Source organism: Anabas testudineus, chromosome 18, assembly GCF_900324465.2.
Source record: "Anabas testudineus chromosome 18, fAnaTes1.2, whole genome shotgun sequence".
In the NCBI taxonomy this organism is placed as follows: Eukaryota; Metazoa; Chordata; class Actinopteri; order Anabantiformes; family Anabantidae; genus Anabas; species Anabas testudineus.
Window position 1 is genome coordinate 22,163,017 of NC_046627.1, and position 27,365 is coordinate 22,190,381.

A 27,365-nucleotide genomic window follows, 5' to 3' on the forward strand; every position below is an offset into this window, starting at 1 on the left:
AGCAGTATAAATACATTATACATTAAACAACAATTTGACTGCTGGCTGATATACAGTTTGGGGAACATTCATACCAGGGGGAAATTATCAGGGTCAATCCAGATGATGCTCAGGTTGGGGTTGTCTGTGTTATCACGTGCCACCTCCTTCAGGATTTCAAGGAATTCAAAACCATCTACAGAGAAGTTCAACTGTTAGGTATGGTTGAGGGCCAAGTACCATTACTATATTGATAAATTAAACATAACATTATTTGCTCTTTCTCACACTTGACTGATCAAAAACCCACTGAAGGTGGTAATCTAGACCTGGTCCCCCTGCTGCAGCTGCAGGAACACTGCGTTGCCTCCGTTATCAGCCCCGTCCTGCAAAGATTTGTGGTCATAGGCCATCACAACAACCTGATTGTTCTTGATGAGGGCTAGGTTCACTACTTCTGATCCTCCAGCGTGATAAAAGAAGGTGAAGTTGTAAATGCCTGCAACAGGTGCAGCAAAGATACCTGTGGGAAGGCACATTTTATTCAAACAACTAAAAACTTAATGTCAAAATACTGAATCACATTAAAACTGCTCTAAACTGTTGGTGTGGTGAAGATTCGCTTGTGATATAGAGAATTCATTCTTGTCCTTGTTCTTTCAGCATCTGCAGCACCGTGCACAGCATGACTTATTTAATGTAGCTCTTATTTTCAACAGTCCACCGTCTGTGGGACTGTGGCAGAGCTAAAGGATTCAACACTCTAAAATGCTTAGAATATCAGCATATAGCATGTTTAGCAGGTATAATGTTTATGATGGTCATCAATGTTTGTTTGGCATGTTAGCATATAACTTTTTTGCTAAATGGGGCTGATGGATATGTTGTCTGAGGAGGACATTTGGTCATAAACTACAGCACTGGACAAAACAAAACGACAAGTCACCGAACGTAGATGATTGTAGCAATTTAAGTAATCTTTGTATATATATATATTACAAAAGAAATAAAAACCTGTGGTGGCAGAAGCCTCGATTTGTGCCAATCCAAGTAGTAGATCTAGTAGACCTTGTATATCTGTCATTAACTTCAAAACACATCTAACAGTCAGATTGGATATTTTATGTATGTATCATATATGTACATAAAGTCAGAACTTCTACTGATGTAGAAGTGAAACAGATGACTATAAAGCACAAACAACACTTCTAGTGACTGTAGTATAGCTACAGCTGTATCTGCAAGGTCCAATTACCAATGAATCAATTAAACAACAGTTTAGCAACTGTGTGAAATGGTTATTGAAAATCTTAGTGGATGTCAGAGAATGGAAACAGGATAATTTCACTGGATATTCTTCTGTAGTACAGTTAAGTCCATCGTTATTAAATGGAAGAAACATGGAACAGGATGAAAGATATGTTTTCCAGAATGACCCCCAAAGACTATGACACATTTTGACACACTCGAATGAAAATGACAGCACTTACCTGTGAACTGATTGTAAGCATTTCCGATGTTTGTTATCACTGTTTTGTAGATTAAAGTTGTGTCTGTGTTAAAGGGTCCAGTGTGTCCAAAACCACTTATGGCTGCACTGAAGACCACCTTTTTTGTTTCTGAGTAAAGTCAAACACAACCAATGAAACTGTGTCAAACATTCTTCACTCAAGGCTTGAAAACAATGTGAGGAAAAGTTTCACGTTACCTTTACTCTTCAGTTCAAGAATCTGATTTTAACTCTCCTTCAGCTTGGTTTCTAAAGCTCCCAGTTTTTCTCTCATGGCACCAAACTCTTTCAGCAAATTACACGTCTGGAAAGCATGACTGTATTTGACTAGTTTGTTCTGTTTCAGGGTCATTGCTGTCACCCTGGGCCAAAGAAAAGCCACCCAACAGGGACACGAGCATAAAAACAGAAAAATACATCATTCTCCTAAGATGATTTAGGATGGCTCAGTGTCCTAAAACTTAGGATCACTGTGGCTGCTTTTATGTTGCTTAAAGACGACTTCTGTTCATTTTTAACGTGCCATTTGATTTGACACACGACTCTATTATCTAATGTAAATAATCTATTTACTGGTTCAGAGGGCATACAATCAGGAAATAGTACAACTACAGTTTCTGGCAATCTGTTAACCTTTGATATGTGGTGGTTGTTTTCCTGAAAGTGTAAACAGAAATAGCTGCATCGCTGAGAAACATCACTGAGGAAGAAAAGTGGGACATGATGACAAATATTGACTTGGACATGTTGTCCTCAAAAGCTGTTACAACATTTACAGGAATACACTTATGCTGAATGTGTGAGCCTGTGACAGTGTTTGTTATCTTAATTTACAACACATTACATTGCGTACTAATACTGCAGTTATTGATCCCAGTAGCAGTCATTCACCATGAGGACTTCAGAGTGTGAACACAAGTGTTTTTGTTTGTACACTGAAGACATTTGTGTTTAATATCAACATGAGGCCAAAGTTCAGAATTTCAACTTTTATTTCCTGTTATTTAGATTTAAAAATCTAAATCCATGAATTAAAAAACAGAAAGCAGTACTTTTTGTATCAGATCACTGCAATACAATTGAAAATGTATTAACACAACAACACAACACAACATTTTCTGCACACATTTTTTCTGCCTCCTCCTCCTTGACTAAAAAACTGCTGTGTGGAAGCTGATATTAAATACAGATGCAATTACAGCAACTGCAATCACTTTGGTAAATCACATTTATGTATTTGCATTTATTCTTACCTATAATTATAAATATATATATGAAGGCAAAGGTGCAACATCTGCACTATTTTGCTCATTTAAAACATGCAGTCTTTACACACCATTAGTAGATGAGATTCTTTGATTTTGTTGAGATTTTGTTGTCCTATTTTCATTTATTTATTTTTATTTATCCATAAAGATTACATTTCTTTCTAAATTAGGAGTCCATTTGAGTGACTAAAAAGCCATTGAAAGTTGTATGTTGGCCGTATCCCCAAATATGTCTATTTGCACCCAAGCGCACATACACTCGGTCTCCTTGCTGCAGCTGCAGGAACACTGCGTTTCCTCCATTGTCCGCTGTGTCAGTATCTGACTGATGATCGTGGGTCATGACCACAATCTGGTCGTTCTTATATAGAAACAGCTGTCCCTGGCGAGATCCACCAGCATGATAGAAAAAATTAAAGTAATATACACCTGCAACAGGTGCAGTGAAGTCACCTGTGGAAATAGGAAGGTGTTGGTCTTTTAAAGTTTGACAATGCATCTTGGCAATTTTCTACTTGCCACATGTTTCATTTTTTAAGGTGCACATTTCTGATTAAAGACGATCTTAGAAAAATCTGAAAATAACCACTGCCAAAAATAATATAACAAATAAAAAAGAAAACATGATAAACAAAACAAGATAAATACAGAATTACACTAATGCAGCTTGCATTGTCTTTTTACGACCCAATTGATTACTTGACTACTAAAAAATGACTCTACTTATCTATTTCTATGTTTAACTTTCACAAACCTGGGACTAAAGTAATAGAATATTACTCATGATAATGATGGTAATTTTTATACACAAAGCACCATACTGCAGGTGTGGGATGTCTTTACCTGAGACTGGACTGTAAGCACTGCCGACGTTTGTTATCACTGTTTTGTAGATTACAGCTGTTTCTTTCTCGAAAGGTCCAAAGCTTCCAGGATGTGCTAGTGCTGCACTGAATATCACTTTCGTGCTCGCTGTGTGTGAAAGAAAGACATATACATCCACAGGTTTTGTAAAATATACGTCAACACTTCATGAATCATTCAATTTCAAAACCCAAAGATTTTATACCTTGCTCTTTCATTTCCGCAATCTGGCTTTCACTGTTGATCAGCCGGGTTTCGCTATCTCTCAGCATTGTTTCCATAATTTCTATTTTTTCTTTCATGGCCACAAACTCATTTCGAAGAAGACAGGAATCAGGGCACACAGTCTCAGATTGTGAAAACCCATGCTGCGCCATGTTCAGGCCACAGCAGAAAAAAACCAGCAAACACAGAAAGAGGAACATTTTCTAGAGTGAATCTTAATTCATCTGGTTCTTCACCAGCTTTTATTGGGGTTTATCAATGTGTTAGCTGTTGACATTTAATCGTCATAGCAAACACACGTTAAAGGCAAAGGCAAAAGTTCATCTCGCTGTTTGTTTTCATTATTTGTTGCTTCCCGGCAGTTTAATAATCATTATATAAGATCCAGACTAACCTTGTGGTACAGTGTGCACAGCAAACACCGGGGTTAAAAGAGACCAGTGATTTCGACCGGGCCCCATAGTAAGAAGGTGATCCCGATACTGTTTTAAAATAGTAAAAATAATTTGTTTTTTAGGTAGATGCGGTTCTTTCAGCACTTTTACACTTCATTTCATAACTTAAAGAAAAAATAGAGCGGTGAAACAAATCAGAAATAAGAGTTTCTGGTTGTTTCATGGTGGTATAATGTTCTAAAGCTCAAATAAACATGACCACAGCTCTGCACAACCATGCAGGAGGGTTTTTCATTGAATGCAACTGATGCACAGGCACCTGTCTGATGTGCACACGGGCAGACACCTGAAACTGGATGCATGTAGGCTAATCTTTATATTGCAAATTACTGGCAGATCACAGACAAAGGTTGTAAATATTTTGAGTAGTAACACATTTGATTAATTTAGTGCTGCTAAACCACGTCCATGCATGCAAAAGCACTTATTTTGATTGGGTATGACGTGTTGTAATGGAATAGGTCTACGAATTCAGCCTTAATGTTTTTGTCAATTATTTTGCATATACATTTTCATGTATTGTGACCTGCTCAAAGTCGCTCTCCTCCTTCAGGAGAAGCTAAATCAGTATGGGATGCTTGATACGAATTCAAATCAATGTAGTTGAAATTATCAGGGCTGGCTTTGTGATGTCTTAAGACGGGAAGGTATAAATTCAATTTCTGCCTGCTTGGAGATAGTTTCATGCATCCATGCATGCATTTCCTTCACTGTAGCCATGTAGCGCGAGATCCAGATCTTGCAATTATAAAATGATTTTAAATTCAATCTTTGCACAATACTATTAGAGTGTATGCTCAAAAATAGCTCTCCTGCTGTATATTACCTAGAGGTCTTCAGGAAATCAGTGTCACCCAAACATCTGCACAGACACACACAAATAGTGACCATTAGTTCATACTTTTTTTGTATTTAATTTTTTTTATTTTCAGAGCAGAAAGAAATTGTGTTGTCTTTTCTTTTTATTATGTTTTGCTTAATATTTTCCCAAGACTGTAATGATCTTAAGACTGTCCAGTGAGTTTAGGTATTGTCTGTATAAATGATACAATAATGTGTTGGTTTCTTCATTTCTTCATGTAGAAAATGTCATTGAACCTGGATTACAGTAAACTGGAGAAAATGAGAGTCGGGTGAATCTCGGTCTATGATGTTAGGTAGAAAAAGTCAGAGAACTCACGCTCTGTTAGCTCACATTGACTGTGAACATTTGAAGTGAGAAAGAAAAAAGTAGGACATGTAGTGCTAACATTTTAAGCAACCCTGTTCCTCAGCAGGGTTGCAAATCCTCTGCTTCTTTGAAAATCCCATTCCCAAGTGACAGTAAAGGTTTCCCACAGGGCCGTTACATTAGTCTCTTACAGGAAACTGTACAGGACGCAAACAGACACAAAAATGTTTGCTGCAAGATGAAACTGGTACTACTGGTACTGGTACTACTTCAGGGTTTTGCCATCACTGACTAAATCATAGTTAAATAAATGATGGTAGTAAACATTTATTCATCATCATCGTCGTCATCATCATCGTCATCATCATCATCGTCGTCATCATCGTCATCATCATCATCATTGTCATCATCATCGTCGTCATCATCGTCGTCGTCGTCGTCATCATCATCGTCGTCATCATCATCGTCGTCTTCTTCGTCATCATCATCATCGTCGTCATCATCATCATCGTCGTCATCATCTTCGTCTTCATCATCATCATCTGGGTCGATCTTACCAGACAGAACATCTTCTATCCACTGCTCGAGCTCGTCAGCTGTGGGCATGTCATCCTGGTCATCCATTTCCATCCACACGCTGTCGGCCTGCCAAGGAGAAATATTACAAATAGTACAAAAAGTTATTTTTTAAAAGACCAAAACGTCTCAAACACTAAAGGTGGTGTACTGTAATAAAGTAAATTATCTCCTACAATAAAGTCATACCCTTAAATAACAAGGTTTGCCACAAAATAACATCTATGGACAATTTAAATAATTTTTTTACAGCTTTCCAGATAAACATTTTACAAGAATAATTTCAATTTGCAAAATTTTGAGGAAAAAATGAATATAATCCATTTTGGAATAAGACTGTAACATAACAAAATGTGGAAAAAGTGAAGCACTGCGAAAACTTTCTGGATGCACTGCACCTGCTACTTTACAGGCTACATGTTCACCAGCAACGCTGTCTCCTTGTGTTTCTACGCAACTAAACTCTAAACACAAATAAGTGATTAGAGGATAATTTATCCACATTAGGTTTTAATAGGTCACAGTATTTAGTCAAAAACAGGTAAAGACTGTAGTCTGGCTTATTAGAGAAACTCTGTGTCACCACCTCTTTGCAGCTCACTTTTTAACTAAATGGTAGCTGGTGTTTCACAACATAAAAATACAGTGATTACCTTTGCCACAAAACATAATTAAGTGTCTCTCTGATACTATTTGGTGCTGAACAGGTAGATTACACTGGGTTTTAGAGCTTTCAGTGGCCAGTGGCTGATGGACTTCAACCAATGATAACACCACAGTACGACTAAATTTGATAGTTTCTCTATACTAAGTATGTTGGATTGTCCAAACAATCAGTCAGTTTGTCATTTTAGGGTTTTTTAGGATTTAGGAAAGCTTGCTTACATCTTCAACATCAACCACACCGATTTGAGGAGAAGAGAGATCGATACCGAAGGTCTTCTCCCAGTATGGAACCAGCTGAAAGTGAGATACAGACAAATGGACAGATGTGGTTAAATGTCCATGTAGTAATAAAACCACTGATATCGGTATATCACACTGATTGGGATTGATTTCACTAGCAGTATAAATACATTATACATCAAACAACAATTTGACTGCTGGCTGATATACAGTTTGGGGAACATTCATACCAGGGGGAAATTATCAGGGTCAATCCAGATGATGCTCAGGTTGGGGTTGTCTGTGTTATCACGTGCCACCTCCTTCAGGATTTCAAGGAATTCAAAACCATCTACAGAGAAGTTCAACTGTTAGGTATGGTTGAGGGCCAAGTACTATTACAGTATCAGCCTGAGATTGTGTAATTGGTGTAATCGTTATGCAGATGATATCAACACAGTAACTGTACAAAAAAAAAAGCACTAATATAAAAATGTACCTGGGTCATCCTCCTCAGCAAAGGCAACAATGTGCTCTCCATCAATGTCGTCCTCCTGAGAACACAAAAAGCAGAACATGGCAAGGAGATCCTACATATGTATTTTAACTACATATACACACACTTTATAAGAAATACAGGTTTAATGTTCACAATGTTAAATGAATGTTTTTTTTTCTTAATTAGAGAAGAGATTACAGATCCCTTACCCAGATCTCATACATGCTGTGAGGCTCAAGCTTCCTCAGAGTAGGCCTGAAACATTAAAATAACAAATAAACGCATTTGCGTATGACGATATAAGACTTTGAAGTGAGTAGTAGAAGTTTTACACAGATCATGGTCATAGGTAATTACCAGCTTTAAACTTCAGTAAATCATCGACACCATAAACGTGTTTGGGCTGTTGTTGGTGCACTGTCACACACCTGTCATGTTGTTCAATGTATTCAACAAGCTCAGACTCAATGTAGGGCTTTCCTGGAATGGTGACTGGCTCCTCCATGAAGGGCTCATAGAAATCTACTTCATTCAGCTTCAGCTTCAGCTTCTTTGCAATCTGAAATTACATAACACAAAAGCGAATCCGACAGAACATACAAGGTGATAAGAAAAAAGTCAAATTATGACAATGTCCTGTGCAGTAGCACAACAGTGTACATGGTATATATTGTTACAAGTCTGTGATATCACCTTTCAGATGATAAATCAAAAAATAAATGCACAAATGTATTTAACTCAAACCTTGGGGTCAAATGTGGCAAAGAATTTGACAAAGGGGTGGAACTCCTCCGCAGCATCATCGTACTCAATGAAATCTGGATGGAGAGAATGAGGCAAAAACATGTACAACATAACAGCGTTATCGCCTTTGATCTACTGTGAACCTGTACATCATGATCTTGGACTTACGAGGGGATTTCTCGCTCTTAAAATAGCCGACCAGCTTGATGACCTCATCCATGTTGTGGAAACCCTTCAGCTCACGCTCGTTGTCAATGATCTCCACTGGGTCTTCAATCACCTGACAAGTAGAAAAATTAAAATGCACATGCAAAAGAGATGCTGAGTAAGTTTATCTTGTTAATGAATCTTGAATTACTGAAACGTGAACTAACTATTTCAACACACTAATTGGCAACATCCCTCCTCATTCGACTACTTACATCATAGAGGAACTCAACCAGGGTGTCAGCAGCCAGCTCTCCATCGTACTCGATGATCTCATCGTCAGCGAAGATGTAAATACTCTCAACCTCATCCAGTCCTGGTAAGGTGACAACAAACATTATTTTTTACAGCCAGTAAACACTGCCCCATTTTTTCTTGGAAGAGATTCATATGTTAGCATTTTCAAAATACTTGTATATTGTATAAATGTACAGTATATATGTTTGACTCCACGATGGCAGCTTGTGTGTGGTATCCTATGATGTGTTACTGTTGTACTGCTTCAGTGTTGTTTGTAACCTATTAAATATTGTGAAAAGTAGTGTAAATCAGCCTGTTATTGAAATATTTAGACTTTTTTGTAACAATGTTTTATTATATAAGGACTACAGTTTGTGATGCACAGAGAGAGCTGCAGTGCACGTTATTTGAGAATTTGTTCACTAGGTGGCAGAATGAAGTAGACTTGGTGCTCCTTCCAGTTTTGTGAAGAGAAACTCCCTGTTAGTGTTTTTTTTGTTGTTGTTGTTTGTTTGTTTCGTTGCATGCAGTTGCAAATGGCACCAACCTCATTTGTTGTGTCGTAATGTAGCACATGATTTTTCTGAGCTACATAGTTGTAATAAACCACAAAGACAACTTGATAATACGCTTATCAGAGTCCAGAACTTTTCCTATCATGTTGTCTCTGCATTTTAAAATAGCAGATATTTATACAGAGCTGTATATTTCTGCTGTCTACAGGACTACAGAAAAACAAATAAGAGAACAACAAAGGACACTATGCACATGAACATAGCAGGTTTTTGAACGCCCACAGTTTTATTCAGTTTCCTCTGGCTTAAACTCAGAGATCTGGGTTTTTTTCAGCAGTGACTCAGTTTACAGCTGCTTCACAGTGTTAAGAAGACGCTGTGATATCTTTGGTGAACACATGAGGGCAGGATTGGACTTATTAGACATAAGATATGAAGCCAGTGCTTTACCACAGTGGATCCTCTGTTTAAAAGGGAATGTGGGGATGAAATTTCCTTTAATGAACAAGTTTTTTTATTGTTGTTATTCTTATTCTCTCCATCATTTAGTTATATTTATCTATTCTTATATTTGATATATTCCTATATATTTAAGACCATCTGTTTATTACATGTCTTGTTAGATGTGTTGCACTTTGTCTGAGGCAATCTATGAAGACTTGAGAAGCTCACCCAGCTTCTTGGCAACAGCAGAGTCCTTCTTTTCGTCCACCAGACCAAATCCAATATCCTCATCATCAAGATCATCCAGAACTTGTGCGGCAAGCTGGACAGAGGGACAGAGAGAGAGAGAGAGGTGGGGGAGCATGGACAAGGAGAAGAGTGAGCGAGGTAAAGTTCTTATGAGTGCTGTTTTCTTTCTGTGACCGATCATAAGGATTCACTGTCCATAAACACCATTAGAAACATACTTCCAGTTTCATTTACACGAGTAAACCCTTGGCATTTCATCTCAATTTCAAGGCCCTAAAAGCAAAACCTTGCCACCTTGCACTTTCTAAATTGGAATGAAACCCAAGCCAACAATTGACAGCCCTCATAGCCGGCGTGAGAGGAGCACAGACAGGTTTCCAGAAGAACAAGAGGGGCAGAACTTCAGCCAACTATGTCGAGGGGGAAGAGATGCTGCAACAGGTGTTGTGGAAAGGAGAGCTGCTCCCACTTTGTGAAAGTGTAGCCACTGTATACATGCACATAAATATTTACATATGATGTAAACATACTGACTTGTTCAGCACGAACCGATAAACTGTACCTATCGCAGTTGTATACAAATACAATGCAAATGCAGGTTTCCATTTTTTTTTATGCACATTTTTGCACTTGCAGATAATAAAATGTAATTTTAAATGTGAGGTAACACCATATGAAGTGCATCAAAAGTAGGTTATGTAGTTGGCTTGCAAAGCAGCACTATAAAAGGGACAACATTCATAAGCAGACCAATTCCCCAAAGCATCAGCACAAATGTCCTGTGCAGTATGCAGTATGCTATAGTAAATGCTATGTTGCTCTTCACAGGCAATCCAATGTCATCCATTCTTTTGATGTTCGGAGTCCAGACACATTAGCTCATGGCTGAACTCAGGGCCAAGTTTTTTTTTTTTTTTTCAATCTAGTTAGGCCTCTCTGCCTTGGAATATTAAAGCAGGCTTATCACCACTTCACAGCAAGTTGGCAAACTCCTTTTACTTTAAAGGGTGAGTTCTCACAAATCACACAATACAATTCTTTTGGTTCTGTCTAGTCAAGCAGACTTTTTTGGTTTGGAGGTACATTTGTATGCTGTGAGCATCATAAGTTAAATCCTATTTATTCCCATTATACTGGGCTGATGTGAGAGACTCACAATTATAGCATCAATTATTAACTATAACTATTCAGAGCATATGATTTTCTATGATTTGGGTAAGTTGACCCTTTATGATTTTTGATGGTTGCAAGAATGGATGAAAGGGTGAGATGGTGGATGGACATGTTAGTTTGGTTAATAGATGTATGATTAATAGAGGAAAGCCCCCGTCAAACGATTCAACCTTACTTTTCTTTGTCACAAGTAAAGTCGAACTACGGCAGTCCAAGCTGCTGCTGGACTTTGAAAGCAGTTCAGTCTTTCTCAATGATGTCTGTTGTTGCTTCTTGTAATTTCATCTGTTTAAACCAAACTGCAGTCAAGGAGTGGAAGAGAAAAATAAGCAGATACTGCAGCAGCAGAAGAACCAGAGTTTCGCAGCCCAGCTTGACACACACAAAAGGCAGACCTTAACATACCTGAAAGGTAATTGCTGCTTGACTTGTGATCAACTGCAAGAAGAGGTAACGCTTTAGGGCAAAGCACAATTGTCACAGCTTCCATGTTTACAACAAATCGGAGTGGCCTTTACAGGAGGCAAAATAGGTCCAAACTTAAACAATGAGACTGGGTTGTTAGAGCCCTGTTCACAAGGGATTATCATTACCTGAGGAAGTCATGTTGTTGTTTGTATGGTTGCTTGTTTGTTTGTTTGTTGGACAATGGTGCATAGACAATGGCACTACTACAGGGTTTCTAGATGTTTTCTCAATATGTGACCACCAGTCCTGGATTTTATAAACGACTGTCCTACCAACCACTACAACTTCTCACAAGCCTTTAATAACAAGCAATGTGTTTGTTTTTTACATATGAGAAAAACCTACAAATGGTAATATAAATGTCCTGGGGACATTTAAATATTTATCTATCTATTTATCTAGGATTTGTCTATAGATGTATTTTTGGTTGGTAATTTGGTAATTTAAATGTTAGTCAGTACCAGAAAGCAATTCCTCACACATCACATGAGGTCCGAAGGTAATGTTATTTGAGAGTGAATAGGGCTTAACATAAGAAATCAAACAATTATTGAATCCCACATGTGCTATTTGATAGCAACTGAACATGCTTCATTTGATCAGGAGACATGTCAGCTGACAATTGAAAGGCTTCTTCAGTTTGAAATCGCATCATCCTCAGGGCACTCCTACAGGAAGTCTCAAAATTTGTGGAAATGACTGAGTACATAGTACGACAGACATGTTAATTCCAAACGTAGAACTAAATTACCCTCAGGCAAGTCTGGTTCCCACCAAAAGTGAATTTTAGGAAATTCAAAATCTGGATGACTGAGAACCTCCAAAGTTATTGAATCATTTCAGTGTGCCGCATTATTCAGTGATTGAATAATTAGATGTTTCTTATTTGGGATTAACTAACTGTAGCAAATTACAAGAAACCCATACAGTCAAAGTTTTTCTTGCAAAAGTAAAATAAAAAAAAATACTACTGTAAAAGTGGTGGAAGCATGTCGTCAGCATTTTAAAGAAGTGAACTGAGAAGATAATGGCCACGATTCTATAACAAATGTACTGGCCAGGTTGAATTTTGAATAACAAAAACTATTTCCCAAAGCCGACACTAGCACAGGGCATGACGATATTAGTAGCACTGGGGGTTTTATCAGAGAGGTGACATTGTGGGTGCTTGTAGTAGAGAGGAAAGCGAAGCAGGGAGTCCCACAGGTACAGTATAAAAGGCTGTGTAAGAAGATATGTTGAGGAGCAGAAAACTAGGATTTGCTGCGTATAAATGGGCGTGGAAAGGAGGGGAGAGAAGGCAGGCAGGGCTGAGGAATGAAAGAAGACACCCGACACTCAAGTTAACACGAACACACCAACAGTTACATACACTTCACACCCATCATCTCTTACAGCCACCCTAATTAGTGATCGAACATGAACACATTTCTCTTTTCTGTTTATGATCACCTCCTATCTGTCCCTCTCTGTATGTCCATCTGTTTTTGTTTTTTTTTTTTGCCATATTTGCTTCCCAGTGACCTTTCACCCTTGCTCATCTGTTCCCCGGCTGTCACCCGACCCCTCCAGAAGTCTTAGTGCATTGAGGCCAAGTAAGAAGTCAGCAGAGTAACTGCTTGGCTCCATTTCCCAGTGCCCAGTCACTGTCAGCTTGTCAGGTGACGCGAGATGAGGGAAGTGTGCCACGGTGAGTTGTCAGAAATGTGCTCTTCCCACTGCACTTGGCTGTGGCACCAAATCATGAGCTGGGAAGGAGTGGCAGGTTCACAGTGCAGTAGAGGCATCACATTACTTGCAACATGTAGTTCTTGCAAATGGTCACCCTACTCTGCTTTGTGTAGGTTGGTCTATATGAAATTTGAAGTAGCTGAACAGCGTAGACACGCCATCTAATTTTTAATCATATAACGCCAAACCTACCATTCTTAGATCTGTTCTCTCTTTGTGGCATGGTTTGGACTCTCACTTGAGAAGAACTACTCCAGTTATCTCATTGCTGTTTTGTAGATTGGTGATCGTAACAGCCACCTTGGATTTCCATGTTACTCCACCCTTGTATTATTTTTCAGATGCTATTGTCTTATACGTAAGTGGCAGGCTAATACAGTATAACCAAATTCACAGAAGACCAAGAAAACCCTGTCCCCTGATAAATTAAGTTTCAATACAAGTACACTGCAAATATATTTTTGTTAATGTAATTACAGCCAGATTATTTTTTTCTGTTAATATGAGGACATGATGACAATTAACTTGAAAACAAGGTGCAAATTGAATTTGAAACTGAACTTTTCTGCCAAAATATATACTCATTACTAGTAGTTTAAAGACATTTGAGTGTTTGCTCTGCACTCATCTATCCTGCAAAACACAGTAGACAAAATGTGAAATGACATTTCCATTTTTGTCATACGCAATAGTTTTTTTCTCTACTGCACAGAACAAAAGCTCTCAAACAAAGACAAGGGTCACGGCTGTAATCACAGTAATTTGCATGCCTTCATGCAGCTGACTTCAATACACATGCTCTAAAATTATATTACAGTGTACAGCGCCTGCAGATGTCGCAGGATTTGTTGTTGTTGTTGTTGTTTTTCCTGTTACTCCAGGAGAGAGACACCACTTTGCATAAGTCTAATCTTTACTTATTTATCATCCATCCAGCATCGTCTTTTTTCTCTCCCTCCACACTGTGTCACACACTCTTGCAGAGCCAATTGTAGGAGTTTGTAAACTCAGTAAAAAAAGAAATGCCATGAATTTAATCTGAGCTTTTGACTCAGGTGGTTGTTTTGTTTTGTTTGACTCTACCTTGTCCTTGACCGTGTTTGTTTCTTTAGTGAATGACTGAGCAGTTGAGTCACACATTTGTGTTTGTGCGTCATCTTATGATGTAAGTCACTCAGTGAAGACTCAAGGGACACAAAGACACACTGGCTGTAGTCACCTCTCCACCAGATTGTGCTAAAGGAGTTGTTGATGTAACCGCTGCAACAAATAAGCTTTTTTATTTATACCATAGATGTTGGCAAAGCAGCGAAGCGTTCTTAACTAGTGCATGTTTCTGCAAGAAGACACTGTTCACTGCATGTCACTTTGACAAAGCAAAAATATTATTATTTTGGTAAAAATAGAAAAGTCAAACTCCGTTTGGGTTTATCTAACAGTAAAAGGTGTGGTTGGTGATACGGTATCTGAAGAAATGCAAAAATACAGTTATGGTGCCTTAACATGTGGAGACACACCCTAGGTTTACACCAATTTGTCATACACCCAGCAAGAAAGCTGCAAAATCTATCACTATCATCTTTCTCACAACAGCCCAAAAATGTGTCTATAAAATGGAAAATCAAAGGAACATTAAAAGGTTTTCACATACATTTCTCATTTGTGCCAGTGTCCTGGGATCTCTGTAAAATCTGAAGTTTTTCCAGTTTTTCCCCCTCAGCCAGACAGTAAATTAGTAATGGCTGCTGTAACAGTGTGCTGGGGTGGTCATGAAAGATTCAGACACAACAGAATATAAAGCACACACTGACTTGCCACCAGCTAGTGCAGCTGCACAGTTTGGAAGGAGATGATGCAGGATTTTGCCCAGAAAGAAGATTCTCAAAGATAATGTGTTTCGAAAATGTCTGTTAAAACACGTCCCAAAACCATCTGGTTCACCTGATCACACTTGTCGTGTGCTTTAAAGTTTGTGTTATTGAAAATATGATTTTGTCATGATTCAGCAATGAATGTCTTTGATTTTCTGCATGACTGTGTTGATGTTTTGGCCTTTGTTTATTGTTTTGCTTCATATTTAACCATATTTCCTCACACAGGGAGCTAGATTCTGGTACAGCTGACTCAGGTCCTACCTATTTCCTCTCTCTAGCACATGGTTACAGTAGGTTCCTTCTCACACAGCGCTTCGATGAACATGCCTCTATCTCTGAAATCTCTTTTTGGATAAGAGAAAGACTCTCTTTTAATCCAGTCTTTCTAAGGCAAAAGGTCTGGTCTTTCCATCCAGGCACTTCATACAGCAATGACTTTGGGTTGACCACCCCCAGTATCACCATGACAAGAAGTCATCCATGTTTCTTAACAATAAAATGGAATTATTTTAATTGCATAAATGAGCCATGGAGTCATTTTATAAGAGAGAACAGTCTCCATCATGAGGGTGACAATTAGATTTTTATTTTTAAATGAGTTATACCTCGCCTGCCTCTTAGAATAAACATATTCTGTTCATCTTAGATGATATGATTGGTTCAGAAAACGGATGACACAGAATCAGGCTCAGGTGTTTTTTGAGTTTAGTGCTAATTAGCTTAATGCTAACATGGTTAAAATTGTAGAAATTACCTGCTAAACATCCACCGTTGTCCATCACTTTGTTTAATGAAGACAAGTCAGAGTATCAACATTTCAATTTTAACATTTAAAATTTTCATGTTGGATCTTGATCGGCTGCGTTTACGCGACGCTTTTCTCCCATGAATAAGTGATATGAAGACATTTCCTGATACAGGTAAAGTGGAGTGAAGTCGAAAAGAGCATTCAAGGGGAAAAAATATCATGGTCATTTATAAATCATTATGTACAGGTTGAACGTCTGTGTATTGTAAAAAAACTGAATGATTGAACTAGAAGTGAATGGAATTGGATTGGTAAAAATAAAAAATAAAAAAACACTAGTATTAGAGGGTAGCTTCATAAAACACAAGCGTTCCAATCTTTGTCAAAGGGGTTCTTTTACACGGTTTATTCGTTACCTAGAATCGATATAGATTAATAAATTGTGGTTTTCTGCAACTTTGGCAGCAGCTTTCTGTTACTATTTAAAAACTCTGACAATGTCCAAATGATGGTGCAGATGCTGAGCAATCTTTCATGCATCAGCTATCTGGTATAGACAAACATATGGACAACATACAGTGGCTTATATTTACCCATAAGAACCCAGACCCATTTCTACTGAAAGGAAAATTATGTGTGATATGAAACAAACTAAATGGACCATGTAGAACACATAAAAAATATATCTATAAAAAAGTATATATCCATCCATCCATCCATCCATTTTCTTCCGCTTATCCGGGGCCGGGTCGCGGGGGGAGCAGCTTAAGCAGAGATGCCCAGACTTCCCTCTCCCTAGACACCTCCTCCAGCTCTTCCGGGGGGACACCGAGGCGTTCCCAGGCCAGCCGAGAGACATAGTCCCTCCAGCGTGTCCTGGGTCTTCCCCGGGGCCTCCTCCCGGAGGTTTTCGTCCTGGCCAGTGTTCCACGGCCAGGACGAAAACTGCATTGTTCCTCCTGGATCCGAGGTTCGACTAGCGACCTAACTCTCCTCTCCAGCACTCTGGAATAGACTTTCCCAGGGAGGCTGAGGAGTGTGATCCCCCTATAGTTGGAACACACTCTCCGGTCCCCCTTTTTAAAAAGAGGAACCACCACCCCGGTCTGCCAGTCCAGAGGTACTGTCCCCGATCTCCACGCGATGCTGCAAAGGCGTGTCAACCAAGACAGCCCTACAACATCCAGAGACTTAAGGTACTCGGGGCGAATTTCATCCACCACTGGTGCCTTGCCACCGAGGAGCTTACTGACTACCTCGGTGACTTCGACCAGGGAAATGGACGAATCAACCTCCGAGTCCCCAGCCTCTGCTTCCTCAACAGAAGGCGTGACGACGGGCTTGAGGAGATCCTCAAAGTATTCCTTCCACCGTCCTACAACGTCCCCAGTCGAAGTCAGCAACTCCCCACCTCCACTGTAAACAGTGTTGGCAGGAAACTGCTTTCCCCTTCTGAGGCGCCGGACAGTTTGCCAGAATTTCCTTGAGGCAGACCGATAGTCCTCCTCCATGGCCTCGCCGAACTTTTCCCAGGTCCGAGTTTTTGCCTCTGCGACCGCGCGGGCTGCGGCACGTTTGGCCTGCCGATACCCATCAGCTGCATCAGGAGTCCCACAGGCCAACCAGGCCTGATAAGACTCCTTCTTCAGCTTGACGGCTTCCCTTACTTCCGGTGTCCACCACCGGGTTCGGGGATTGCCGCCACGACAGGCACCAGAGACCCTACGGCCACAGCTCCGAACAGCCGCATTGACAATGGAGGTGGAAAACATGGTCCACTCGGACTCAATGTCTCCAGACTCCCTCGGGACCTGATTGTAGCTCTCCCGGAGGTGGGAGTTGAAGACCTCTCTGACAGAGGGTTCCACCAGACGTTCCCAACAGACCCTCACAATACGTTTGGGTCTGCCAGGTCTATCCAGCTCCCTCCTCCGCCATCGGATCCAACTTACCACCAGGTGGTGATCAGTTGACAGCTCAGCCCCTCTCTTCACCCGAGTGTCCAAGACATATGGTCGGAGGTCAGATGACACAACCACAAAGTCGATCATAGACCTCCGACCTAGGGTGTCCTGGTGCAACGTGCACTGATGGACACCCTTATGCTTGAACATGGTGTTCGTTATGGACAAGCTGTGACTAGCACAGAAGTCCAATAACAAAACACCGCTCGGGTTCAGATCAGGGAGGCCATTCCTCCCAATCACGCCCCTCCAGGTATCACTGTCATTGCCCACGTGGGCGTTGAAATCCCCCAGTAGGACGACAGAGTCCCCAGTCGGAGCACCTTCCAGTACCCCTTCCAGAGACCCTATGAAAGCCAGGTACTCTACACCGCTATTTGGCCCGTAGGCACAAACAACGGTGAGAGACCTATCCCCTACCCGAAGGCGCAGGGAAACAACTCAAAAACAACAACCCAATCCCTGGACAAAAAAGTATATAAATATATATATATATATATATATATATATATATATATATATATATATATTTAGAAAGTGTAATAAAGTATTGGTGACACCTGTGTTACCGTCGGTTCTTATGGGTTATTTTTGTAGGACTTGGCAGAAAAAGATCACAACTTCTCTTTGAATGTTTGAATGTTTGTATCCCAGAGATCAGCGAACCAGAGGAGTATAGGTAGAATTTCATTCAGAAAAACCGAGTTAGTTGATATGAGACACTCCTTTCTATTGCAGCCACATTTCAGATCTAGGCCTAGTGCTGTCGACAGCTGCTTGATGGACAACTAGCAATAATAAAGCCATTAAATGTTTTTACCAAACTAGATTTTAAATGTACTTTGTGGAGGCAGAATATGAAAACTTACAACCCTATTCAGCAGAGCAAGCCTTCCACTGTGATTACACACTAAAATATATTTCACAAAACCACACAAAGTGTCAAATAAAAATAAATATAATATAGTTTGTGTGCCTCAGAATAGTTTTGTTCCAATAAATCAAATTGAGAACAGCAGTTCATCATATTCACTTTGTACAAAACACCTCTCCTGAATGGGCAAAAAACTCAATATCCGAGTATCATATTGTACTGTATATCCTCAGGTCATATACATTTCTCACCACACAGATGCATAGTCATGCCTGTGATTAATGGGAGACATTTCTATTAAAAATACAAAAAGAAGTGACAGATAATGTAAGAAAAATACGTATATACAATATCAAATTAAGTATAACATTTAACATTTTAAATTAAATGCATCAAGCAACAAAATACATGGGTTAAACAACAGCTGCAACCCTCGAAATCAATAGGAGAAAGCTTCTATTATTAATCCATTCCTAACAACAGGTGGGTTTTCACAAACTGGATGAGTCTGAACACCCGTCTCGTCCTCATCAACACTGATGAGATGTCATCACGAGGACACTTTATCTAAACTTTCCTCTCGCCATATTAAATGACATCACATGTCACAAACGAGTTCCTAATTTAGTGCCATATTCACACTCTTAATTGGGGGATTCAGGAAGGAAGGTAAGGGGAGCTCTATCAGGACGTGATGCGACTCTCACACAACTTAACAACAGGATCACTTAACGGAGGGAAACGTTAACTACTGACAACTGTGGCTGAGGAAAAGTGAATGAGTTTGTGCATGAGTGAATGAGATGATTTTCTTCTTTGAAAACTAAATGGCTGAGATGTTCTTGCATTTGTTTAAAGATGGGGTCTATTTCAGTTTTGTTTGGATACGAGATCACTGAGCCATCATTAAAGTAACAGATTGACAACTCAACATTAACATCATTTTTTCTTCTGATGATGTTGAAATGTATAACAGGAGTAAAGAGAATAATGGACGGACACAAATTATACACAAATATCCTGGAGGAAAAACTACGTGGCTCAATGTTGACTTACCTAACGTAGAGTACTTGAGGTAAAGGGACCTTGGGGATTTTGCCTATTGGCCCAGCCTCTGGAAATGAGATCTGATCCTACTTACACATGCTAGAGGTGGGGTGTCAGTGTCTGACGCTTAAAATCAGAGTCAATAATAGCAACCTGACTGCCTCTTAAGTTCACAGGTCATTGAATAGGATGGACATTGTTTTGAGGACAAACGATGGAAGACCCTGACTTAACTCAAATGAGTTAAATTTAGTCACATATCAATGCACTTTACCTAGTAATGTTAAGACCTTTTACAATTATGTAGAAAACATATAATAATATATAGTATAGTAAGAAACCCGACAAATCCTTCTGATCCACTCAGCAATGCATTTTTCTGTTCCCTTCTTGAGGTATTGAGGTGATTCAAATGGTAAAGGTGCATTTCTTAAATAAGCGTATTATAAACATGTTCTCACCTCTTTCTCTCTCTCAATCATTATTATACATCATTTAAAAAGGACTACATGAGTAGTGCCGCTGAAAGGAGGACGTTTCAGCAGTCAGCTTGGATAATCGTTATCACCATGACAGTCTGACCTTTTTCCACATGGGAGGCTCTTAGGTAAGATCAAGCATGAGCCTCATCCAAACAACGAACAATCACTGCCTATTATGAGACTACGTGTTGACTTGCCTTGTGGGCACCTATGTCGCCTTCTTTAGTTATTAACATAATTTCACGTGGCCTGGTGGTCAGTCTATGTTTGAGCTTTTCTCTTGCAGGAATATGTTAAGGACTCTGTAATTCTACACACAATAACATGTTGATGTTTATCCATCATATTCACCATGGTCACCATCCCAGTAGAGCTCATTAGCATGCTAACATTATTAGCACTAAATATGAAGCACAGTTGAGCATGATGGGATCGTCGTTAGTTTAATCATAAACCACATTTGATTGAACTGGATGTGTGTTTGATTAGATTATGATTGGATACATTTTGACAGTATGGTGGCACTAGATGAAAAGAGAAGGTACAATACCTGTACAAAACGCCATGGTCATGTAGCCAACAGTTGTAAAACGTTTCTGGATGCGGTGGAACAACCAACACATCCATCATCATGATCATCTCCATAGCTACACCATTTGCTTTGTTTAAAAAAAAGGGGGTTTCTATTTAAAGCCTGACAGTAATCTTGACAATTGGAGTCTTGACAATCACAAAGTTGATTATGCCTTTGTCGTGTTAAATGCTTTAACATTTTTTTGTAACTTTATAATGAGTGCGACATGGAACTGCAGTTGAAAGCTGATGATTTGGCTAAATAATGATCAAACCAGCAAAACATGATTTGTTCAGCTAAATAACGTAAAAACTGTGACCCTATTTAACTTGCCTAAGCCTGCATGGCTGTTGCAGGTGGATGCTACACACTAACCCATAAACATTGTGTGATTGTGTGTACAATAAAGGAGAAGGCTGATGTGTGGGTAAAGAGGGTGGCAGTGGCAAGTAAAAGATCACTGCAATCTGAGCCGCAAGAGCAATGATTGATGAGTATGGGCATTTACAGTATGCAGTATGCCAAAGGTCAAACAGAGAGACAGAGAGAATAAGCAGCTGGGTGAGACCGCATCACTATTCTCACAGTTAAGGAGCTTAATCCTTTCATATTTTAAATATAATCGTTTTAATGTATTTAATGTGGCCCTTACTCATTAAGTTAGAGCATTCTGCACGTGGTTGTTAAATTTCCACCCCGCCTGTTAGTCTTTAATCACATCCTTGGATGATTTGAGCTTCATAATATTTGGTCTGAGTCATAATGATGTGAGATATTTTTGGCTTCAGTGCTGCAGATGAGGTGGGCGGAATAGTATTTTTAGCTGAAGTTCAACTCATCAGGACTGTCAAATTTATCTTGTGCCTCTTGAATTTGCCTCCACTTCATTAAACACGCTCTCACTTTTCTCCGGTTGAGCGTTACACATTACTTCTTACTCACAGTAGACATCTCTCTCAGATAGTAAATTGAACTCAACAACTGCATGGTGAGAATTATGCTAGAGTCTGTTGCTAGGCTGAAAGTCTTCATACAGTTCACCTTTGTCTTCATGGAAACAGATGTCAAAGGGTCGCTTCTGCCACTTACTGAATAAGATAACACAGACAGTCTTAACATTACAAAGCTATATGGAAGTGCATTACCCTTTTTGTGTAAATCCTAGTGTGTGTCACATGAAACATAGTGTTAGTTCAGGCAGAGCTTCTACAAACTGACTGCTTCAGCCATTCACCAGTTGTGTGGCTATCAGCTGACTAGCAACTTCCACTACTTATTCCAGTGCACAGTCATTATAATGTGATGCTTTCATTACTTTGATGTCAATACCCTTTGCAGCTCCCTTGTGGCTTTAACTAGGGTTTTAAATTCATGTCTGTTTTTATCAAGATGGAAAGTACTGTATTTCTGGCAGCAAAATCTGTGCTGCTGCTGCTTGGAGCCTGTTTGTGTGTGTGGCATTAATAGGAACTGTACTCCTAAATCTGGTCTCCTTGTTGTCATGCGCCAGAATTATTTAAATCTGCACGATATAAAATTTGATATCTAATATGATGATCTTGTAAAACTTATCCAAAGCAGTATTCCACTGAACTTATCCCACTAATCCCATTCATGTGCTGGGTATCAAAGAGGACGATGTGATTTTAAAAGGTCAAGAAAGGTCATTTCGTTTCTTTTGTGCCTGACAGTATAAGTGCAAACTCAAAGAAACAGCTACTTTATGTCTTAAAATTGTCAATATATAGTCACATGAAATGGAAAAAAATCCATTGACTCTGTTCAAATTAGTATGCAGCTAATAAAACATATTAAAATATATCTTTTATAATTAAAATATCAATGTGTTGGTAAATACAACATAAGTGCACACGAATGACACACACAGCTTTAAGCAAACATAAGACTTAATTCTCTGCGCTCTGCACTTTAATAATTGATACTTCCTGATTCATAGGTGGTAATGACCAGCTATTTTAAGCATCTCTTCTGAGCTACTCAAGTGCTCGTTCCTGATTGGTTAAATGGTCAGAACTGGCAGGGACCTGCTGCAGTAAGGATCTCTCTCTTGAGCCAAGTAGTGCAACTTGGCAGCACTGATAGGAAATTGATCAGATCCAGTGACTTGAGGGTGTAAATGATGGTTTAGGACCTCAGCCTGTACCCAGAGGGATACATAGTTAAACCAAACAGAACAGTGTGTTGCCGAAAGAGCTGACAGTGCTAAGGGAGCAGTACCTGAGGTGAGATATCACCTTAAACGCTCTGTCTATCCCACAGGGGCTTTCAGCCACTTGCTACGCATGCAGCACTGTCCCAGGCTATTTACAGAGGTGACTTATGCAGGCGAGTGTAAGGTACACTGCGCCTCTGTAAGAGGACACTGCTACTCTGACAATCAGAAGATTGCTGTGGTGAATACACTGACTGACAGTGAGGTTCAGATGCGTTGATTGTAGCTGGTAAAGAGTCATGCAGATTTATTTTGCCAAGACTTTCCAGAAATTGCATAGTCCATTTTCTGCTGTTGACTGAGCAACACTAAAGCAATAAGTGCCTGGCCCAAAGGCTTTTCAGCAATAGCTGCTAAAAGATGCATCATATCTGCTGGCGATGGATGGATGGATGGGCACTGGGCATGTAAAGTCATTAGTCAGACGCATAAAATCATTAATGAATTGTATTTTAGTTATCCCCAATGTCCACACTCAAAAGAACTGTGTGAACTCCTAAAGATGGGTCAGATGGGAGTCCAGATTGATTCCAAAGTAGCATTGATTGGGGTCATGGTGAAAGGTGGGTGCACATAAGACTCAAGACACCAAATCTCATGGTTTACAAATAAGTTGTAAGTAAAAATTGTTTGAAGAATTCAAAACGAGAACCTGAGCATTGACAGACACGGTCATGTCGACCCAAATCTCATACGTCAGAAAATGTAAAAGGAGGCAGCATCAGACAACTACTTTCCTTGAAGCAAACCAGACAGCAATCAAAACTCCCTAAACACTTACATAGAGCAAATGCTTTGGTATAAATACTGTACATGTGCTGCTATACACTTATTAACCGCAGTGATGTAACCATGTCCAGCCATGGTGCTTTTGCTATTAAAATACTTCTGTTTGTTTTCAGATGCTGGAGAGGTTGTGTTCTTTAGACCAGCCTGTTGGATGTTCTCTCTTTTCTCAGTATTTCAATTAGTCTAGTTGCTCCTGGCCCTACATTCTCCAACCTGCCTGTTTTAGATAGGTATCTATCCAGTCATGCTTGGCAGGACCTTACCACACCTGAAGAGCCCACAAACCCCCTCGACTTGACCCTCAAGTCTGCACCTGTTCTACTTGGCTTCTTTCTCACCTGTCAACAGCTGTAATCCTTATCATCTGGAAGTCTAAGTGCAAAACTGCATTTAGGAACTGGAGCCAAATTCTCTATGTGAACTCCTTTGCTTCCTTCCCCTAGACACACCGTGACCCTTCCCCCTCATGAGTAACAGATCCATCTAGTGTCATGCTTTGGTGGAGACCCACCTCCAATGCCAGCTCCTCTATCTGAAACTGCTTCATGGCACTGCGGTTCCCATCCACATTTTTGTGGTAGTAGATCACCATCACGTCATACTTCTTCATGAGGGACTTGTAGTTCTTGGCAGTGAGTGCATGAACGCGGTCTTTGCCATCATACTCAGGGATCTCCAAGCCCTTCTCTGCCCAGGACAGGGTTCCCAAAGAGAGGAAGACCCCTAAAAATATCCAGCCCCACTTCATGGCTATCGTCGCCTGTTGCATACAAGAGGTATACTAAGATGTGAGGTAGTTGGGAAAAAATACAATTGAGAGGTTTAACGTTGTCCCCAATGAAAGTTGGTGTGAAGCAGTAAGAGTTAGGAACAAGACCCGCCTCTTGTCCCTACTAGCTAGAGAAGAGCAGGACCATCGTGATACCCTTCCTTTAAAATAGAGCTACACGTGGTTTTGCTGATGCCACTTCCCACAGAAATGGGCAGGGCCCTCTCGATGGACACAAATTTGTATGTGAGCTAGACTCTGATCCCATTTGTCCAAGAGCAGCGCACAGGCCAAGAGGGGGGCTGCCAAAAATGTAGGACAGTCAGTGAGTGGGGTGAAGAGGGGTCCTGGGCAGTGGTCAGAAAAAAAGCAAGTGGGTGGTGACGTGGGAGGAGCTGTACGCCACCTGTTTGAAGCTGTGGCCATGAAAAGTGACAGTGATTGTGTTGGGTGTTTGGCGATTCACAGATACCAGCTCAGTGTCTTGAAGGACTGAAGATGTGGATGCACGTATGACGAGAGCTTAAGGAAAGAAGACCTCAAAGATGCCATTCCCATATTAAGTTTTGCAGAGGGGTTGAACTCTCACTAAAAATAAAGCATCTGTGGAAGAACACCGGACGAGACGCAAGATGGTCTGATGGACGAAGACAAATGAGAGACAAAAAGTGACACAAAGTCTGGAACACCCCTTTTTTTTTGCTTCTTGCCTCACCCAAAGCTAAACCCAGCATGATGTCTGATATTTTAAACACATCTGTTGCAGGTTTCCTTCACAGGTGGACCACATTTCTTCTTTGTAATAGCTACTGTAGTAAAACTATTGTTTACATTGCTACAAGTATGCTCATTTAATAAAGAGTATCGTATCATAATTTAGTCGAAATAAAAATTGGCTCCAGCTCTCTCATGACCCCAAAGACCCGAATTATTCAGGATACACTTAGGATATTTCTACCAAATTGTGTTTTACATACAGTTCAAGGCTTTTGTATGTATTAATTTAATAAAGTAACATGATAGAACATATGTTTTTGTGGACAGTGGTGGTAATGCGGACTGTCCGACACACCAGCGTCATGTATGGCATATTTTTTTTACACAACTATCAATGTGTGGAGTATATTTTGGAAGACCTGATCTGACTGGAGAAAAAAGATAGAATGAGAGAAAAAGACAGATGTAAGCAGTGAGATTCAAAGACAGTGTGAGATCATGTCAGATATTAGTTTACAAAGAGAAAGGAGAGAGGGTAACTATTAATAACACAGTGTAATATGATCAGCCTTCCCTCCCTGCCAGCATGGCAGGTCAGGCAGTGTGTACCTATTTCAATGCCAGTAAGGGGGGGTGGAGGAGCCGGGCACCCGTGAGGGTCTCTACTTCACAGACAGGGCATCATGATAATGTGAACTATCAGACATAAATATGTTTGCCTCCCGATATGTCCCTACAGTTTGTCATAGTCCTTACATTCACTGTAGGGACTATGACATGACTTCAAAAGATTTGACAAAACACTCACAATATCCACAAAACTGTAAGTGTTTTCACAAGTTGAGTACAGTAAGGGAATCTATCTAAATGCATAGAATTAGAGGCACATCCATTTTCAACAAGTAATACATTCATGCACATGTGGTGTTATATTTAAGTTCAAGATAAATGTATTATTTAACTCTTTATTTCTTCTTTATTTCAACAACAACAAAAACACACAAATGGGATTCCTTCAGATCTCATGCACGTGTGTGTGGGTGCATCAAAAAAGATTGTAATTAAACATTAGATGCATATAAATACTTTTATTGTACTGCTATAAAAATGTTCATAATAGTAACCACAGATTTTCAATCCATTTCCCCTGTGTAAAGGCCAGTATGTAAATCTGTGTGTGAAGATGCATGTGTGTGACAACTGTTGCACCTCTGAAGTAAACAGCTCCCTCCTCTGGCAGTTGCACTAATAAACCATTCATTGTGTTCGGGCTTTTTCCAAGTCCATCTTCTCCCTCTCACCACTCCTTCATCCTCCTCTCAAATCGAGTTGAGAGAGATGAGTAATAACAAGCGTCCACATGGTTTGTGCCGAGATCATTAAACTGTGTGTGCATGTGCTGTTGCTACGGTGACTGGAGGCTTGACTCAAACAGCCCTCTTTGTCAGACGGAGAAAGCGTAACGCACACTACTGCAAAGATGTCTCATGTAGAAGAGTCGATGAGGTGAAATCGATGCAAATAACCTCCATCCATCTGTGCAAATTACCAAAGGCTTTTTTTTTTTCTTTTTTTTTTTGAAGTGATGGGTCGAAATATGTTATTTTGAGATGCAGAAACAGAGTAATAGATTACATGCCAGTATGCCAGTTTCTCTTTTTGAAGTGTTTTAAGACATCAAATCATCAGTGAACATGTTAATTACAGTGTGCTTGCACAGTCTTCATTACTGTGTCCCCTCAGAATAATGAGTGAACTTGTTCACACAGAGATAAAAAAAAAAAAGTCTTCATGTTGTGCATTGCTCCCTCCGTCCTCCTCCATGACAGAAAGTGAGAATGTGACATGTCTGAGTTGTGGCGCTAATGAGATCTAAAGGCTCTATCGCAGTGACAAAGAGTCCAGGGGAGAAGGAGGAAGGTATAAAGTGAAATGTGAAAGGAGAGAGCTGAAGATGAGGAAAAGATGGCACACAAGCAGAGGCAGAATAAGCTATAAAATAAGTCCTGGAGTTAGTCTCAGTGGACATAATGTGGTCCAGTCCAAACAGTGATGTACCCTTTTTTACAAAGGTGGCACATCAATGGTAGA

The 27,365-nt window shown here is 39.9% G+C and overlaps 2 protein-coding genes and 1 pseudogene across 2 annotated transcripts; all 3 read right to left on the reverse strand.

Annotated features, from left to right (window-relative positions):
* Positions 1-71: 71 nt before the first annotated feature.
* Positions 72-2,301, reverse strand: LOC113157834 (annotated as a pseudogene).
* Positions 2,302-2,556: 255 nt separating this feature from the next.
* On the reverse strand, positions 2,557-4,243 carry LOC113157833 (complement C1q-like protein 4). The gene is made up of 3 exons (XM_026353448.1): positions 3,827-4,243; positions 3,601-3,729; positions 2,557-3,210 (listed from the first exon to the last, which is right to left on the reverse strand). The coding sequence occupies exons 1-3, from the start codon at positions 4,044-4,046 to the stop codon at positions 2,924-2,926; spliced, it is 636 nt and encodes a 211-aa protein (XP_026209233.1). The 5' UTR covers positions 4,047-4,243; the 3' UTR covers positions 2,557-2,923.
* A 991-nt stretch (positions 4,244-5,234) lies between these two features.
* casq1b (calsequestrin 1b) lies at positions 5,235-24,675 on the reverse strand. The gene is made up of 11 exons (XM_026353447.1): positions 24,300-24,675; positions 9,811-9,904; positions 8,599-8,699; positions 8,345-8,456; positions 8,177-8,250; positions 7,861-7,991; positions 7,642-7,687; positions 7,433-7,487; positions 7,185-7,285; positions 6,934-7,008; positions 5,235-6,117 (listed from the first exon to the last, which is right to left on the reverse strand). The coding sequence occupies exons 1-11, from the start codon at positions 24,555-24,557 to the stop codon at positions 5,800-5,802; spliced, it is 1,365 nt and encodes a 454-aa protein (XP_026209232.1). The 5' UTR covers positions 24,558-24,675; the 3' UTR covers positions 5,235-5,799.
* Positions 24,676-27,365: the final 2,690 nt, after the last annotated feature.

Coding starts and splice junctions, on each gene's coding strand:
- LOC113157833 (XM_026353448.1), bottom strand. CDS start 4,046: ATGTTCCTCTTTCTGTGTTTGCTGGTTTTTTTCTGCTGTGGCCTGAAC. Junction 3,730..3,826: donor TGCGGAAATGAAAGAGCAAG/GTATAAAATCTT, acceptor TTTCACACACAG/CGAGCACGAAAGTGATATTC. Junction 3,211..3,600: donor TGCTTACAGTCCAGTCTCAG/GTAAAGACATCC, acceptor CTATTTCCACAG/GTGACTTCACTGCACCTGTT.
- casq1b (XM_026353447.1), bottom strand. CDS start 24,557: ATGCAACAGGCGACGATAGCCATGAAGTGGGGCTGGATATTTTTAGGG. Junction 7,688..7,860: donor TACATTGAACAACATGACAG/GTGTGTGACAGT, acceptor TTAATGTTTCAG/GCCTACTCTGAGGAAGCTTG. Junction 6,118..6,933: donor GTGTGGTTGATGTTGAAGAT/GTAAGCAAGCTT, acceptor TCTCCTTGGCAG/GCCGACAGCGTGTGGATGGA.